General features: G+C 42.7%; 3 protein-coding genes across 3 annotated transcripts; 2 read left to right on the top strand and 1 right to left on the bottom strand.

The window, feature by feature from the left end:
• Positions 1-2,083: 2,083 nt before the first annotated feature.
• LOC114453834 (tubulin alpha chain-like) lies at positions 2,084-7,605 on the bottom strand. The gene is made up of 4 exons (XM_028433746.1): positions 7,454-7,605; positions 3,821-4,043; positions 3,498-3,646; positions 2,084-3,330 (listed from the first exon to the last, which is right to left on the bottom strand). The coding sequence occupies exons 1-4, from the start codon at positions 7,454-7,456 to the stop codon at positions 2,356-2,358; spliced, it is 1,350 nt and encodes a 449-aa protein (XP_028289547.1). The 5' UTR covers positions 7,457-7,605; the 3' UTR covers positions 2,084-2,355.
• A 2,345-nt stretch (positions 7,606-9,950) lies between these two features.
• Positions 9,951-11,599, top strand: LOC114453835 (tubulin alpha chain-like). Its single transcript, XM_028433747.1, has 4 exons — positions 9,951-9,968; positions 10,078-10,300; positions 10,391-10,539; positions 10,610-11,599. Exons 1-4 carry the CDS (start codon positions 9,966-9,968, stop codon positions 11,582-11,584), a joined length of 1,350 nt encoding a protein of 449 aa, XP_028289548.1. The 5' UTR covers positions 9,951-9,965; the 3' UTR covers positions 11,585-11,599.
• A 2,142-nt stretch (positions 11,600-13,741) lies between these two features.
• Positions 13,742-16,640, top strand: LOC114453833 (tubulin alpha chain). Its single transcript, XM_028433744.1, has 4 exons — positions 13,742-13,850; positions 14,876-15,098; positions 15,256-15,404; positions 15,545-16,640. The coding sequence occupies exons 1-4, from the start codon at positions 13,848-13,850 to the stop codon at positions 16,520-16,522; spliced, it is 1,353 nt and encodes a 450-aa protein (XP_028289545.1). The 5' UTR covers positions 13,742-13,847; the 3' UTR covers positions 16,523-16,640.
• Positions 16,641-16,995: the final 355 nt, after the last annotated feature.

The following is a 16,995-nucleotide window of genomic DNA, read 5'->3' as shown; positions in this document are numbered from 1 at the left end:
AATACTTATGTCTGTAGAAGTTAAACATAAGATCTGTTACAAGTCGCACAGCACAGAATTGTTTAGATGCTGTGTGTGTATAGTAATCAAATGGCGATGATGTTGGTGGCTTTCTGTCAGGCAGGATTTTTGGGTCAGGTGCTCTATAGGTGGCAGCATGGCCCCACTAATTCTTTCAGCTGCCCTCACCACTCTCCTCTGAGCCTCTGATTCCAGAGGAAGATGCTGCTACACTACACTACATGCACACATTAATGGAATCAGTGTGTCTTCATTAAATGCTGCAAGAAACGTGGGCCTTTGTGAGCCTTTTAGACACAGGAATAGAATAGAATAGAATAGAATAGAATAGAATAGAATAGAATAGAATAGAATAGAATAGAATATACTAATCCCTTTGAGAAAGTCCCTTAGGGAAATTTGAGTAGCAGCAATACACCGACAGTAAGATCAAGAATTAAATGAGCTGTAAGTCATTTCAGCAGATATCTGTGCCACAGTCACTGACCCCTTTGACATAATGTCATAGCTGAAATTTTATCTCATTCTGTTGATATGGAAACTTTTTTTATGCAACAATCTTACAAATTACCCCTTTAATATGCATTGTAGTCTACTTTTGACTTTAATACATGAGTCAAACATGTCAGTGACGTACTCTGTGCTATATTTAGTTCATCAGTTGACTTTCTTAATCCATATTCATAATTATTACAGTCTGTGAGTGTGTGCTATTTCTGAAGAAAAGGAGTGAGAAAGAAGAGAAGGGTGCTTGTGTCTGAAAACATCATTGCATTCTGATGTGTTTTATGTCACAGTGATTACCATCCACATCCCTAAACACTGACCTTGATGCCACTGGCTGAGGAGAGTTTAAGGCGGTGACTCTTCAACTGGGTGATGAACCCCCTCTCAGAGCCTTGCTAACTGGTTGCAGTGAAGTAAAGCTCGATCACAGTGGTACCAGCATGACGCATCTCACAGAGGTTCATTAACATTCTTTTCGTTCCAAAGCTTTTCACATGACTGATAACTGGTCTAAGCGCATCTGCTGCATGCTGGGACAGCCTTGAGTTCACGGATGCAGCTATCATAGCAGGACGTAAGCTTTCTTGAGAGAAGAATAACTGTCTCTGCATGTATTGGATTGTACTCAACAGTCAGTGTAGAGCTCTGCAGCATTTGTCCCAAACCACCTTGTGTTAATATAAAGTGCACTGCTAACATCTGAAATATTACTTGTGATTATAGTTTATTAAAAACATAAAATCCTGTAGCATAAACCATTGCTCAGTTTTATAAAATTAATATCAATTAATATATATTTGAAAATAAAACCAATTTTTCTCTGGACTAACTTGAACTGCTGAGCTGATCTGAACTATGGATGGATTGATATTCAACATAATGCTGTCACCTACTGAGGTTGACATACTGTGGGTCTATTGCGCCCTCCAGTGTGCAGAAATAAAAGTTCACCACAACAACAGTACAGAAAATAACCTATGTGTAAACATGGATGCTTTATTTTAACATGTGCAACATAATATTAATAATTGTACCAGTGACATGAAAATAACAGGAAAGCACACTGGTGACACTTCTGGTATCAGTGCACCTCATGTTGTATAAGCCCACCTTGTGGTAAAGAAGACATACAACATGCATGTGTGCAGCAACTAATACAGAAGCTACATGCACAAACCTGGTACTAATTGTTTTAGACGGGGCCTAAATAAAGCAGGAATCAGTTATATGCTTGTATCTTATAATGGCCTTTATAAGCTTGCTTTAAATACTGTATCATAAGAGGTCTTTTATAGTTCTTGTATTAAATGTCTAAATCAATTGTGACCAGTAAGATCACACATTTCACCAGTGTTTAGTACTTATGTAACTAGGACAGGTAGCTGCACTGGCTGGATTTGATTGGTCCATCTATCTGTAGACAGAACATTGAGAATAGATTTGAGTGGATAAAAAAAACACAGAAGTAACATGATCGTGGCACATATATTCAGAAGTCTTATGCCTCATAGAATTTTTTTAATGCTTTAAGTCAGAAAATAAACTGTAGGCAGAGTACTTTGGGTAAGGATTTATTGAGCAACAACACATATCAATTAAATCAATCTTTCTGATAAAACAAATATTGAACACACAAAAGCGGTCATAAGCACCCTTGATGGCAGAACAAAAACAATTTCAGACCCTCAGCTGAAGGTAGAGTTAAAAAAACAACCATATATTGTTAAGTTTCAAGCCAACATGCAACATTCGGTACATGCTTTTTCTTTAGCTTTATAAAGAACCAAGGTTAGAAAATGGCTGAAAACACCTGGCAGCTAGGCCTGTTTAATACTCCTCTCCTTCCTCATCCTCTTCAAAAGAGTCAATCCCCACCTCTTCATAATCCTTCTCAAGGGCAGCCATGTCTTCCCTAGCTTCTGAGAACTCTCCTTCCTCCATTCCCTCCCCAACATACCAGTGCACAAAGGCTCTCTTGGCATACATGAGGTCAAACTTGTGATCCAGTCGGGCCCAGGCCTCAGCGATGGCTGTGGTGTTGCTCAGCATGCACACAGCCCTCTGCACCTTGGCCAGGTCTCCACCAGGAACCACAGTTGGTGGCTGGTAGTTGATGCCCACCTTGAAGCCTGTGGGGCACCAGTCCACAAACTGGATGCTGCGTTTGGTCTTGATGGCTGCGATGGCCACATTGACGTCTTTGGGGACCACATCACCACGGTACAGCAGACAGCAGGCCATGTATTTACCATGACGAGGATCACACTTCACCATCTGATTGGCTGGCTCGAAGCAGGCATTAGTGATTTCAGCCACAGAGAGCTGCTCATGATAGGCTTTCTCAGCAGAGATAACTGGCGCATAGGTGGCCAGAGGGAAGTGGATACGAGGGTAGGGCACCAAGTTGGTCTGGAACTCCGTCAGGTCCACATTCAGAGCTCCGTCAAAGCGAAGTGAGGCGGTGATGGATGAGACGATTTGGCTGATAAGCCTGTTCAAGTTGGTGTAAGATGGGCGTTCAATGTCGAGGTTCCTGCGGCAGATGTCATAGATGGCCTCATTGTCCACCATGAAGGCACAGTCAGAGTGCTCCAAGGTGGTGTGGGTGGTCAGGATGGAGTTGTATGGCTCCACCACAGCAGTGGAAACCTGGGGGGCTGGGTAGATGGCAAACTCAAGCTTGGACTTCTTACCAAAGTCTACAGAGAGTCTCTCCATCAGCAGGGAGGTGAAACCAGAGCCAGTGCCTCCACCAAAGGAGTGGAAGACCAAGAATCCCTGGAGACCAGTGCACTGATCAGCCTGAAGACACAAAGAAACAATCAGAAAGGTTGGGTCTGGTTACAAATTACACCCACATGCATTACAGATATACATGAATAATACATATAGAGTTGATTTGCAGGCAAAATCCCTGACCGGTTGAATTTGTACAGGCATCTTTCTACTGTACTTCTTGAATGCCTTACCAGTTTGCGGATCCTGTCAAGAACAGAGTCGATGATCTCCTTGCCAATGGTGTAGTGTCCTCGGGCGTAGTTGTTGGCAGCATCCTCCTTTCCTGAGATCAGCTGCTCGGGGTGGAACAGCTGGCGATAAGTTCCTGTTCGCACCTCATCTGGAAAACAGATATGTGTTAAATTTCTCTGTTTGATCTGATGGGCAGGTAAATAGATAACAACATATAAAGTTTTTTCACTTCTGCAATGCTTCACATCAGTCTGTGCTACAAACAACTGCTCTCTGAAATTCCTCACTCATAAAAAAGGCTACACATCATAACACAACTGACCAATGACAGTAGGCTCCAGGTCAACAAAGATGGCTCTTGGGACGTACTTCCCAGCTCCAGTCTCACTGAAGAATGTAGTGAAGGAGTCATCATGACCGCCGACGGGTTTGTGGCTCGGCATCTGGCCGTCCGGCTGGATGCCATGCTCTAGACAGTAGAGCTCCCAGCAGGTGTTGCCCATCTGGACACCAGCCTGGCCGACATGGACAGAGATGCACTCACGCTGCAGGAGAAGATAAAGAAAAGAAGGATGACAAAATTAAACCACAATCAGTTTTTTATATGCATAAAATTTGCTTTAAGAACACAAGGGTGTCATTAAGGAGCTCCACCACTAGATGGAAGCATAGAGATGTATGAGATGAAGAGAGCTGAAGGTGAAAGTTCAAGCTGAACACATTTACTGCAGCTGTCACTGTATCTCATGTGACTGCGCTGAACAGTCACATGAGATCATGAGGCTGCTTATGAGCTTACATGAGGGCTGACTTCTGAGAACAACTACGCATTTGATATTTGTGCAACAACTTAATTATGAGAAACCACATGTTGTTAGAGGATATAAATCCTCAGACAACATGTAAAGTTTGGCTGTGGTCATTAATGCAGTGGAAAATTCTTTCTTGTATTTGCATTACCATCTTTCCTCTTAGAAACTCCTAGAAACTGATTTTCATAAATCCATCCATGTGACATTTTAAACAAGATCTTAGAAATACTGATTTACCTGGTCACAATTGAATGCACCATCACATTCTGTTTTAGCATTCATCTATTTGCATCTCTTTAAATTATACAGTCATACACACAATACTGTCAGATGCCCTTCCATGGACATGTTGCTACTCTGTTTATATAGTGCATTGTTAATCACTGGCATTTCTAACAATGGCTACTAACAACATCTTCTTTTGCAATAAAGTCAGCTCAGGTACCAAGTTCCAGACATCTCAAGTAAATGAAACACACAGACACATAAACAATAGGACACTTTTTTTTACATTGGTACTGTCTTGCTTTCTGTAATGTGATAATGTAAACCTTAAGATGGGTACATCTGTCAGCCCTCATAGATTTCACCATGCTGTTTATATGGTAGCTGTCCTATAACATGCCTGAAGGTTTGGATCATTGTGAGCAGTGGAGCCAATTAAGGAGGCAGACTGCTCTGTGGTCTTATGGCACTTCTATATGATAACCAGATCCACAAACAAGATGAGTCTGTCTGTAGAACACCTAATATGCTGCTAAAATATACTGTCTGATTTACAAAGAAAAATGAATCCAGTGCAGTAATACTTCCATTTTAATAACAATAACTAATGTCATTTCTCTGTCCCCAGTTTTTAATTAGATATCTAGGTTAAAATCTGTTTGTGGGTCATGAAAATTAAAATAAGTGCTGTCAAACCACCCCTATCATTTCACTCCACTACTGAGAACAGTGACAACCTGTCACATATGGTACACATATTACCACCCTGCCTCATGTCAGCCTACTATTTTTACTCGTCCCCCAATTTTCCCCTTCTCAGTGATCAGATGGTGGGCGAGTGTTTGGAGTCAGTGGGTAGTTGTAGACTGGAACCTGATCCTCTATAATAGTTTAAGTCCATTAAATCTACATACAATACAATACAATACAATAATACATTTTGATTTTTTTATATACTTGAGCTCTTGTTGTTCCCATTGAAAGTCTATGGGAGCTTTCTTAAGTTGACTCCTTGCATGTGTGTCCTGTTTTCCAGGTCAGGAGAGCTCTGCATTGCAGCTATTTTAAGTTCCTCATGCCAACATGACACCTGGTTCTTTCTGTAAACACTGACTGTCCACCAAGCGGAATTTTCCTGCTCATCTCGTGAAAGCATTTGTAAAAATAATAAATACATTTCTTTATTTTAATCATAGCATGTTTTAAAAGGCATTCACAACAACAGTGTCTCAAACTGGCAACACTTTCATGCTCAGGGTGTGTCGCAGTTGTCACCACACTGTCTGGAGATTCCAGTTTTGTTTGACTTAAACACGTCAGAAGTAAGAACATCATTATACGACACAGACAGACTACAAGTAAGGCGTGAAAGACACAGAGACACACAGCCATCAATCTGTTGAAAGCTTTTTCAGGTCAGCAGGCACTGAAACAGATTTCTCTTAATGCCTCGTTGTCACAGTAGGTTCTAGAAATCAGATGTAAAGTACCATAACTGACAACCAGATAATAAACCTCAGCTAGGTCATGTTAAATCCTTCTGTTCCTGAGTTATTTGCATGTGTTTTCCCTTTAGTTCTGGCTGTAAATAAACATCAGTCTGGAACAACATGCTTATACATTTGTGAGCCAGTCTAACATGATATTTGGTATAACTGGTGCACTAAATAACCACGATACAGATTTGGATTGTGATAGTTAAGCTCACAGTGGGTTTCACCTCTCTGTCTGTGTTTTCTTACACGTGATCCATTTTGCTCAAAGATTATGACAAATACAAATACCCAGAATGCAACATAATGATGTGGAGGAGCATGATAAGCCTTCACTGACTGGCTGCTGTTGCTATCTCTCTACCTTCAGGTAGCTGCTTCTGCTGCTGTTGCTGTTTTTGAACCAACTGTGCTTAACAAACGACATGGAATGTTAACCAAACACATACTTTAGTAGACCACAGCTTCCTACATTACACAATGCACAAAATATACTCCTGAGCACACTCTGAGGTCACATTCTTAGTGCCTCCATGACATGTCTGAAGGTACAAAAATACTCATTATTAAGTGTCAGTACTCTGGTTAGCTCTGTGCCAAGCTGCCATGCACTTAGTGTAACTAAAATGTAAAATTAAATGTGCACACAGGAACTAGATTTTGTGCATCAGGACTGTTTGGTGAGGGCGGACACTGTAGTAGTAGTGTGCTCAGTACACACTGATACCATTTGGTTTTATAAGCAGTACTGGCAATGCTAACAAGCTGTGTTTATACAAGCCTGTGCAAACATGGCACAACAGTTGTGTGTCTGTCCTGGGTGACTTTCCATAAGTTCTATCCCATGAGATACGTCATTACAACTACATTACAACCAGAGCACAGAGGAACACGGCCCACTAATTTTAATGTATATAACACACTGTTCAAACTGTGTGGGTTAAATTTGGAGTTAAAATTGTTACAACCTGAAGTCAATCTGGAATGACTTGTTGATAGATTTATGAGACACACCTACATTCTTCACTGACGGCCTTTACACACACCTAGCAGCATGGAAAGATTTTCCACTCATACAATATTTGCAAACACACACTGCCTCATCTACGTTAAATCTGTGTTATTTCTATCTGCCCTGCACTGAAAATGGCTCATCATCAGCACCTGCTCACCCAGCCAGGGCAGCAGCCTCAGCTTTACTGCCAGTCATGGAGCAAAGAAGCTATTTCTGACACAAGGGATCCTGCTGCAGGAGGCCACAGGGGGAGCTGAGCTGCTGCATCACACCGTTAACCTGACACACTTTCCAAACACGCACACAGATTGTGGAGAGTTACTGACGCACACTGTAACTGCACAGGAATTGGAAAAACAAACAAACAGGAATGTGATGTGGAGATTTCAGCAGATTGAAATAATACTCACCATTGTAGAGTTTTAGTAAAAGAAGGAGAGAAAAAGAAGTATGCAGTCTGCGCCGGCTTCTCTTTAGCCTCTCACAGCGGCCGTTAATGTGGTCCGAGTGAGTAAGTAATGCCAGGTGGACGAGGAGCTGACGCGCTATGTTTCAACTACAAGCCACTCCCACCTAGCTCTCTGACGCGAACGCGCATTTGGAACGCGCAGAGGCCACCTTGCACCTACTAGCTTAGCTGGAGCTCTGTTTCAACCCAACCCCTGTGTATGTGTAAATATAAAGGATGCTGGGGGAAAACATTAAATAAGTACACACTAACAACAACAACAACAACCACTGTTGATCAAAGCGAGGTGAATGACACTATGTCTACATGAATAATAAACGCTTATAGCAAACAATGTGCAACAAAGTTGTTTCCATTTAGTAGAAAACAGACCTTGATAGAGAACACATCTGAGCTTTTAACCATTAAAAATCTAGTGTATTTAGTAGTAGTAGTATTTTTGCAAAGTGATCTTTCAAAGATGACTTTGAATAAATAAAGTTGAAAAGCCACACAGAAAGCCCACCGTCATCATGGAGTATTAGTGATCTCATGTGACAGTGGGGTTTAGGGGGCCTGCTCACACAAAGAAAGCATTGCACAGCCTGCAGAACTAGTTCATACCGCTCTACACAGACTGTCATTACATATTTTGAAAGCCAGAGGTCGTTGTTGCTTCAACACGAGTCAAATGCAGTCAATGAGGCAGCTCACAGTGGATGAAAGTCACTTTACCAAACAAGTAGGGCCTGTAAAATGTTCACCCTGCTGTTATGGTCTGTCTATATCTGTAAGCTTCTACTCAGCAATGTTGATGACATACTACTATTAGTGTGTCTTTCTCTAACAATTTAAATCTTTTTTATTATTTTATCTCTCATAACCTCAAATTCTATAAATGATCTCTCTTTTCCTGGGTGTCTGTGCTTTTTTGGGGTTCTTCCAGCATTGTTATACAGCCCATTAGCAGAAAGACCTAGCTGTGTGGCACTGGGGACCTATAGTGTACTGCAAACAATGAAAGTGGGTCAGAGCTTTATGACTCGGGCACACCTCTAGTGCAAACCGGATCAAAGGACAAGAGTAAGGTGTGATCTTCCCACTTGTTACCGTTTATACAACATACATTAGTTGTGTCTATACATTGCCAAAACAAACATATATATAAATGCATTCAATGACTTGACAAACACTGCACTCTTTACACAACAGTGGGGCATCCATTACTGATACGACTCACAACTGCAGGAGAGAAACTGGCCTCAAACTGCAAAGTGGTACTCTTAACTCCGTAGTTGTTATAATTTTCACAGCTGAGTGACATCCACCTCTTTCTTGAAATAAACTCGTCCACATGACATTCAGCTGTGACCATGTGGGAATGAAGCAGCCACTAATAGTTGACTGAATTAAGATCCTCATATGGTTTGTTACTGTGGGAGCTTTGCCTGCTGGTCTTGAAAGTGGTTGGACTTGTTTTGAATATCACACAGCTGTGTGTTCTGCCTTTGAGCTGTTGCTTTGTATCAACAGTTTAGATTATACCTGCCAACTGCAGCAGGCACCTGAAACGCCACTGAAACGAATAGATCTGAGAACATGTGAAACACACAGCATATCAATTTAAATGAAATATAACTGCACAACGACACCTGAGAGTTCTGAGGTTATCTTGCACATACAGTGAACCCAACAATGACAGGCAGTGGCTGCCCTGTGTCATCAGCTGACCTCTTATGAGGCTTTCACATGTATTCTGTTTCCCTCTCGGGACTGAGGCACTAAACAAGGAAGCAGGATGTGCTCCCACATATGCTTATTGTGTTATTTTATACATTTAGATTTATACAGATTTTTATCTCATATTTTAGGTATCCACATAAATATTCTTTAAAGGTGTAGGGAGGATGCATCTGCTTCAAATTCACAAATATTTGCCCAGGTGCTTACTTACCACACAATAGTAGTAGTAATTCATTGATGTAGCGATCAACTCTCCTGATCTTTGTCTTAAAGATCTATTACACTGCACTGCACATTGAAAAGAATGTCAATAGGGAATGTTTTTCTTTTTTTGTTTGTTCTTCAGCATTAACACTTTATCATATTCTAGTCCTATGTTTGATCTGTATTAATCCCATCAAAAGCTACCTGAGAAATCTGTGCATTCAGAACCTTCCTCTCTTGTGGGATTTCTGCTTCTGCATTCAGAAATGTTAGGCGGACATACACACACAGGAACAAAACACTGAAAGAACCACACAATGAGCAGGGTGGTGACCTCCTTTTGCATTGTGTATATGTCTGTCAAACAGATGATCTTATCCTGTTCTCATCAGTGACTTCTCTGATTACAGCTCAGATCAAATCTCTCTTCCCCTTAAGCTGCACGTATATAAGAGCAGAGTGGCACAGCTGTCTCTAGCATCGTTTCTTCCTACCGATACCTGGACATTGGAGAAGAGAAATAAACTATGGTAAGACATGGCTTGGTATTCATAACCTCACTGTAAATGCATGTGAAGAATGTGACCATAGGATTTAAAGCAGAACTGTGGAATGTAAACCTGTTGTTACTTTGTGCAGCGTGAATGTATCTCCATCCATGTGGGCCAAGCTGGGGCTCAGATTGGTAATGCATGCTGGGAGCTGTACTGTCTGGAGCATGGAATCCAGCCTGATGGACAGATGCCCTCTGACAAAACAGTTGGAGGAGGAGATGACTCCTTCAACACTTTCTTCAGTGAGACAGGGGCAGGAAAGCATGTTCCCAGAGCCATCTTTGTTGACCTGGAGCCCACTGTCATTGGTCAGCACTATTCCTTTAATTATGCATTTCAGTAGAACACTGTTTAGATAAATGTTCATTCAGTAAAATCATCATTGATTTGCTGTCCAGATGAGGTCCGTACAGGAACTTACCGCCAGCTGTTCCACCCCGAGCAGCTGATTACAGGAAAGGAGGATGCTGCCAACAATTACGCCCGAGGACACTACACCATCGGCAAGGAGATCATAGATCTGGTGCTGGACAGGACTCGTAAACTGGTGAGACCATCTTATTTTTTACTATAACAAACAAAAATGATTTAATTCTGGTAAACTATTACACTTACAGGCTGATCAGTGCACCGGTCTCCAAGGATTTCTCATATTCCACTCCTTTGGTGGAGGCACCGGCTCTGGTTTCACCTCCCTGCTGATGGAGAGACTCTCTGTTGATTATGGGAAAAAATCAAAGCTTGAGTTTGCCATCTACCCAGCCCCCCAGGTTTCCACTGCTGTGGTGGAGCCATACAACTCCATCCTGACCACCCACACCACCTTGGAGCACTCTGACTGTGCCTTCATGGTGGACAATGAGGCCATCTATGACATCTGCCGCAGGAACCTCGACATTGAGAGACCAACATACACCAACCTGAACAGGCTCATTGGCCAAATTGTGTCTTCAATCACCGCCTCACTTCGCTTCGACGGAGCTCTGAATGTGGACCTGACGGAGTTCCAGACCAACTTGGTGCCCTACCCTCGTATCCACTTCCCTCTGGCCACCTATGCGCCAGTTATCTCTGCTGAGAAAGCCTATCATGAGCAGCTGTCAGTCGCTGACATCACAAATACCTGCTTTGAGCCAGCCAATCAGATGGTGAAGTGTGATCCTCGTCATGGTAAATACATGGCCTGCTGTCTGCTGTACCGTGGTGATGTGGTCCCCAAAGATGTCAACTCTGCCATCGCAGCCATCAAGACCAAACGCACCATCCAGTTTGTGGACTGGTGCCCCACAGGCTTCAAGGTGGGCATCAACTACCAGCCTCCAACTGTGGTTCCTGGTGGAGACCTGGCCAAGGTGCAGAGGGCTGTGTGCATGCTGAGCAACACCACAGCCATCGCTGAGGCCTGGGCCCGACTGGACCACAAGTTTGACCTCATGTATGCCAAGAGAGCCTTTGTGCACTGGTATGTTGGGGAGGGAATGGAGGAAGGAGAGTTCTCAGAAGCTAGGGAAGACATGGCTGCCCTTGAGAAGGATTATGAAGAGGTGGGTACAGATAATGTGGGGGAGGAGGATGAGGGAGAAGAATACTGACTCTGTTTTTCTTAAAGTCTGCATTTATGTCAAAGTGAATCCTCAAAAAGTATCTAAAATACAAAAACTAAACACAAGGATTACATTTTAATAGTTTGTTAATGTAGGCAGCAATCTAAACAGACAGCATTTGTATTTAAAAAACTTGCTTCGGGTGTTTCCTTTCTTCTTTTCTTTCTGCAGTTTCAGGCTGTGAAACTTAGACCAAACCCTCTTTTCTGTGCACCTCCCCCCACAATATCCTCTCCCATGAGGAATGCAAGTTATGAAAGGGCTCCTATGTCAGTTTCTATATGCCATTCAGCTGTGACTATGTGAGAGAGAGAGAGAATAACTGGCGAGCTCACAGGCTAGTGTTGTTTGTGTAGCAGCTCATACTCAGACAGTGGCCTGCAGCAACAATTGAATACCAGTGCAGTTATGCATTATTCACAGCTCTGTGATCACACCGGAGATGGCTGGAAAAAAAAGCTCAGCAGTATATATGAGTGGTGTATTTGAGTAATTATCTTTGTACTGTCTGTGTGTGTGCTTCAATGATTAGACTATTTTGGTAGAATGTCCTATGATTTCATGTTATGTTTGATCACCAGAATTAAACATTTCATATACTTTGTGTTCCTTTATTGAGTTGATTATGTGTGTGACTGTATGTGTGGGTATAGATGCATGCATAAAATAAGCATTTTTATTTTCCCGGCACAACCTGTTTGGTACAATACAGACATACAGAGAGAAAATGAAAGTTACATTTCTGCACTCATAAGTGTCTTATCTCTAACTGACAGACAAAGCAGATAAAGGTAAAGGCGGTTAACATAACAGGCAGGCCCGGCCCTAACTAATTTGGCGCCCTAGGCAAGATTTCAGGTGATGCTCCGTTGCAGTGTACATATACTCATAAGAAACTTCAAAGCTTTGTCTTGGACATTCTTTTATTTGAATACATTAATTCCACATTCACTTATACTTAGAAAGAATTAAAGAAACAAATACAACAACATGAAATGAACATATGCAATATAGAGATGACAAATGTTCTCCTGTTGACTGCTCTGCCACAAGAATGCCCAAGAAAGGCTCTTTTACTTGAGGAATGTCTTCTTGTGACACTATCCTGACTATGACAAGAGAGCTGCTCCTTAAGACTCAGATCAGGGGTGCAGTCTAAAATGATGGAGAAATATTTCTCTGTCACAATGAACTGATGGAGTCTATCAGTTCATTTTGGATTGTTTTGCCAAGATAATGTACATGACTGCCAGCTCCACTTTACACTACTGGAGCAACAGAAGGTCCACTTGATGGTGCTGCATCATTGCTGAGTGGTGCTGCTGAGGTGGAGGTGACAGGAGGAGCACTTGAAGCTGCTGGAAGATTCAGCAGTGCATCTGAAGACAGAAGAGGAGTATGATATATTAGTTTCATATTGTACTTCAATGTTATTGTCATTACAGTCAATGCTAATTAGCAGAATGCAAATGGCGTTATCAATCGTCGTTCTGCAACAGCAAAATAATAATTTATCTTGATTGATTCTTTTAATTGTTGTTCTAATGTTTCTTGACGTGTGCTGCTTACCACTTGGTCAGGTCACCCTTGTAAATGAGATCTGGATCTCAATGGGTTTTTAACCTGGTTAAATAAAGGTTAAATAAAAAATATCACTGACGTCATCTTACTGTCTTTGTGGCGTTTTTCCTCCTCTTCTTTCCTTTTTTCCTCCCCTGGACATCAGACAGTTCGGGACGTTTTGACATGTTGAGCTTGTTGACCAATCAAAACACCGTGTAGCAGGTAAAGTCCATTATTCAGAGGAGGAGGGGCGTTTTAGAAAAGTAGGCTATATTATTATTATTATTACTGCTACTCTTACTACTTAGTAGGCTTTGCTATGCAGTTAAATTAATGTGGCCTTATTATTTTCTGAAGACATTATACCAACTAGTTTTAAGAATAGTAGAAGTTGCACTTTTTTTCTCCCTCCATTTCTAGCGCCCCCTGGATGTACAGCGCACTTAGCATTTGGCTATACTGCCTATGCCACAGGCTGAAGGCGGTTAGCATACCAGGAAGCATCCGGGACTTCCCTCTCTTTTTTGAAAATGCTGCTCTCTCCCGCCAATCAACATGCAGCTGCTTGCCGCGGCTCTCTGCCCGCCCCCTCCACCTCCTTGCCTATATAAGCGCCGACTCTCCCGCTCCTCCTCACTTCTGCCTTGTGTCTGAATCCTCAACGTCAGTCGAAGGACGAGCAGCCAAAATGGTGAGTAATTGCCCACTTGATGACGTAGCCTTAAAATTTCCATTCTCTTTTCCCTTCCTCTCTTTGTCTCTATGTCTTAGCACTGAAATGAAATGTTTAGCTTTCTTTAATGCTATTTAGCCATCTGCTGTGAACCTACAGGTTATACAGAAAAGGCTTTGTCACTCTAAGAGACGGTAATTTTCCACTGAGGTTATATAATTACAATTTTGTTTGTTGAGAACTGAGAAAGGAATGACCGGAAATAGTTTCATATGGCTACAGGGCGAGGCATTTCCGTACCCTCAGATAATCTAGGTCAGATGACAGAGACTTTTATAAGTTAGAAGCATTGTGATTCTAAAACTTGTTTGATTTACTGCAAGTCATACAGCGAGGAAAAAATATCCAAACGAGAAGAAAAAACCTGTAGCTACGGGCTTTAGCATTTATTTGTTCAAGAAGCACACTTTTTCTGACAAGAAAGGGGCGAGCAGGGTAACTGTAGCAGTGGGGGGATGGATAGAAAGAACAGAGAAAAAGAGGAGTGGTCAGGCCCAGGCGGTATGGGTTAGGTGGCAGCCATTTTGCAGCTGTTGGGAGTTTTTGGTTTAAGATGTGGAGGGGGGAGAGGGACAGACACAGAGAGAGAGAGAGAGAGAGACATCCCTGACTATTACACAGCACTACGCAGCTGGGCAGGATGGGGGAGGCGAGAGACCAACAGGGGAGGGGATGAGGAAACGGGAGGAGATACAGAATAGAGAGGGAGGAAGATTTTCCTTTTTTTTTCTTTTTTTAGGCGGGATTTCCTGTCTGCCACATACACCAATAAACGGAAAGTTGTGTTTTCTTAAACCCATGGAACTAGCTCATGTGTTTTTATCTGTAACTACATTTCCTGCCTTCTTGATTCAAATGTCTCCTTTGCAAAATAAGTGTGGACATTATGGCAAGAATGATCAAATGTTTTACAGCAGTAAATGTATTGTTTGAGAAATGTTTGTAAACTGTAACCTCCTCCCTTATCCTCTTCTCCTCTTCAGCGTGAGTGTATTTCTATGCATGTTGGCCAAGCCGGAGCCCAGATGGGCAATGCTTGCTGGGAGCTGTACTGTCTGGAGCATGGAATCCAGCCTGATGGACAGATGCCCTCTGACAAGACCATTGGAGGAGGAGACGACTCGTTCAACACCTTCTTCAGTGAGACCGGGGCAGGAAAGCATGTTCCCAGAGCCATCTTTGTTGACCTGGAGCCCACTGTCATTGGTCAGTAGCCTGTATGAACAAGAGCTGTATAAAATCACATTCTATACACAATCTGTTTCATAGCACTAAATACACACTGGTGATGCTCAAAGTACTACATAAAAATATTCTATCCATTCTCTTACTCACTTTTTTTTTTTTATGATCCCTTTTACAGATGAGGTCCGTACAGGGACTTATCGCCAGCTGTTCCACCCCGAGCAGCTGATTACAGGAAAGGAGGATGCTGCCAACAACTACGCCAGAGGACACTACACCATTGGCAAGGAGATCATAGATCTGGTGCTGGACAGGACTCGTAAACTGGTAAGAGTTTGGGTACCTTACCTTGTTGGCTTAAAATGACTTTCTCCTAGATACAATATAGATACATTTGTTTCATACCTTTACAAGGATTGTGTGGCTGAATAAGGATTTCGATTAATTAAATCTAATCTTCTTTTCAGGCTGATCAGTGCACCGGTCTCCAAGGATTTCTCATCTTTCACTCCTTTGGTGGAGGCACCGGCTCTGGTTTCACCTCCCTGCTGATGGAGAGACTCTCTGTTGATTATGGGAAAAAATCAAAGCTTGAGTTTGCCGTCTACCCAGCCCCCCAGGTTTCCACTGCTGTGGTGGAGCCATACAATTCCATCCTGACCACCCACACCACCTTGGAGCACTCTGACTGTGCCTTCATGGTGGACAATGAGGCCATCTATGACATCTGCCGCAGGAACCTCGACATTGAGAGACCAACATACACCAACCTGAACAGGCTCATTGGCCAAATTGTGTCTTCAATCACCGCCTCACTTCGCTTTGACGGCGCTCTGAATGTGGACCTGACGGAGTTCCAGACCAACTTGGTGCCCTACCCTCGTATCCACTTCCCTCTGGCCACTTATGCGCCAGTTATCTCTGCTGAGAAAGCCTATCATGAGCAGCTGTCAGTCGCCGACATCACCAATGCCTGCTTCGAGCCAGCCAATCAGATGGTGAAGTGTGATCCTCGTCATGGTAAATACATGGCCTGCTGTCTGCTGTACCGTGGTGATGTAGTCCCCAAAGATGTCAACTCTGCCATCGCAGCCATCAAGACCAAACGCACCATCCAGTTTGTGGACTGGTGCCCCACAGGCTTCAAGGTGGGCATCAACTACCAGCCTCCGACTGTGGTTCCTGGTGGAGACCTGGCCAAGGTGCAGAGGGCTGTGTGCATGCTGAGCAACACCACAGCCATCGCTGAGGCCTGGGCCCGACTGGACCACAAGTTTGACCTCATGTATGCCAAGAGAGCCTTTGTGCACTGGTATGTTGGGGAGGGAATGGAGGAAGGAGAGTTCTCAGAAGCTAGGGAAGACATGGCTGCCCTGGAGAAGGATTATGAAGAGGTGGGCACTGACAGCGTGGGAGATGAGGATGAAGAGGGAGAGGAATACTGAAGAGCCAAACATCACCAGGCATTCCATGAGTTATTAACGTTACACATTCCCATTCAACGTTCTGATCTGTGGTAATGTGCCAGTATTATCAATAAAGTTGTAATGAGCATGTAAAAGACTATGGGGTCATTTAATCCTTCCACCATAAACAATTACTTAACTGCCACAGTAAATTGCACATTTACAGCCCAAAACAATAACAATCCTTTGATCTTTAACTTTTGGCAATAATGACAAAGTATTACTGTTTGCATAAGACATTCAATCCAAAATAAAATGTACAGTAAAACAAAGAAATAATATCAGTAGTAACGATGACAGATTTCACATTTTTAATAAAACGTAGCTCCACTGTATTTACTATGGAAATTCCAGGTCCCCTGCCTCCACCCATTTGTGTTATTTTGATCCATGTTGATGAGTGACCATTGAAGGCTGGATGGGTTCCTGCAATTGCTTCTCTTCGCCAGCAG

This window comes from Parambassis ranga, chromosome 21, assembly GCF_900634625.1.
Source record: "Parambassis ranga chromosome 21, fParRan2.1, whole genome shotgun sequence".
In the NCBI taxonomy this organism is placed as follows: domain Eukaryota; kingdom Metazoa; phylum Chordata; class Actinopteri; family Ambassidae; genus Parambassis; species Parambassis ranga.
This window is presented reverse-complemented; position numbering and strand designations above follow the sequence as displayed.

Excerpts from the sequence above, each read along its gene's own strand:
- LOC114453834 (XM_028433746.1), bottom strand. Across the intron at positions 3,647-3,820 it reads CCTGGAGCCTACTGTCATTG|ATGAGGTGCGAACAGGAACT; the intron begins GTCAGTTGTGTT and ends TCTGTTTTCCAG. Across the intron at positions 3,331-3,497 it reads TTGACAGGATCCGCAAACTG|GCTGATCAGTGCACTGGTCT; the intron begins GTAAGGCATTCA and ends TTGTGTCTTCAG.
- LOC114453835 (XM_028433747.1), top strand. Across the intron at positions 10,301-10,390 it reads CCTGGAGCCCACTGTCATTG|ATGAGGTCCGTACAGGAACT; the intron begins GTCAGCACTATT and ends TTTGCTGTCCAG. Across the intron at positions 10,540-10,609 it reads TGGACAGGACTCGTAAACTG|GCTGATCAGTGCACCGGTCT; the intron begins GTGAGACCATCT and ends TTACACTTACAG.
- LOC114453833 (XM_028433744.1), top strand. Across the intron at positions 15,099-15,255 it reads CCTGGAGCCCACTGTCATTG|ATGAGGTCCGTACAGGGACT; the intron begins GTCAGTAGCCTG and ends TCCCTTTTACAG. Across the intron at positions 15,405-15,544 it reads TGGACAGGACTCGTAAACTG|GCTGATCAGTGCACCGGTCT; the intron begins GTAAGAGTTTGG and ends TCTTCTTTTCAG.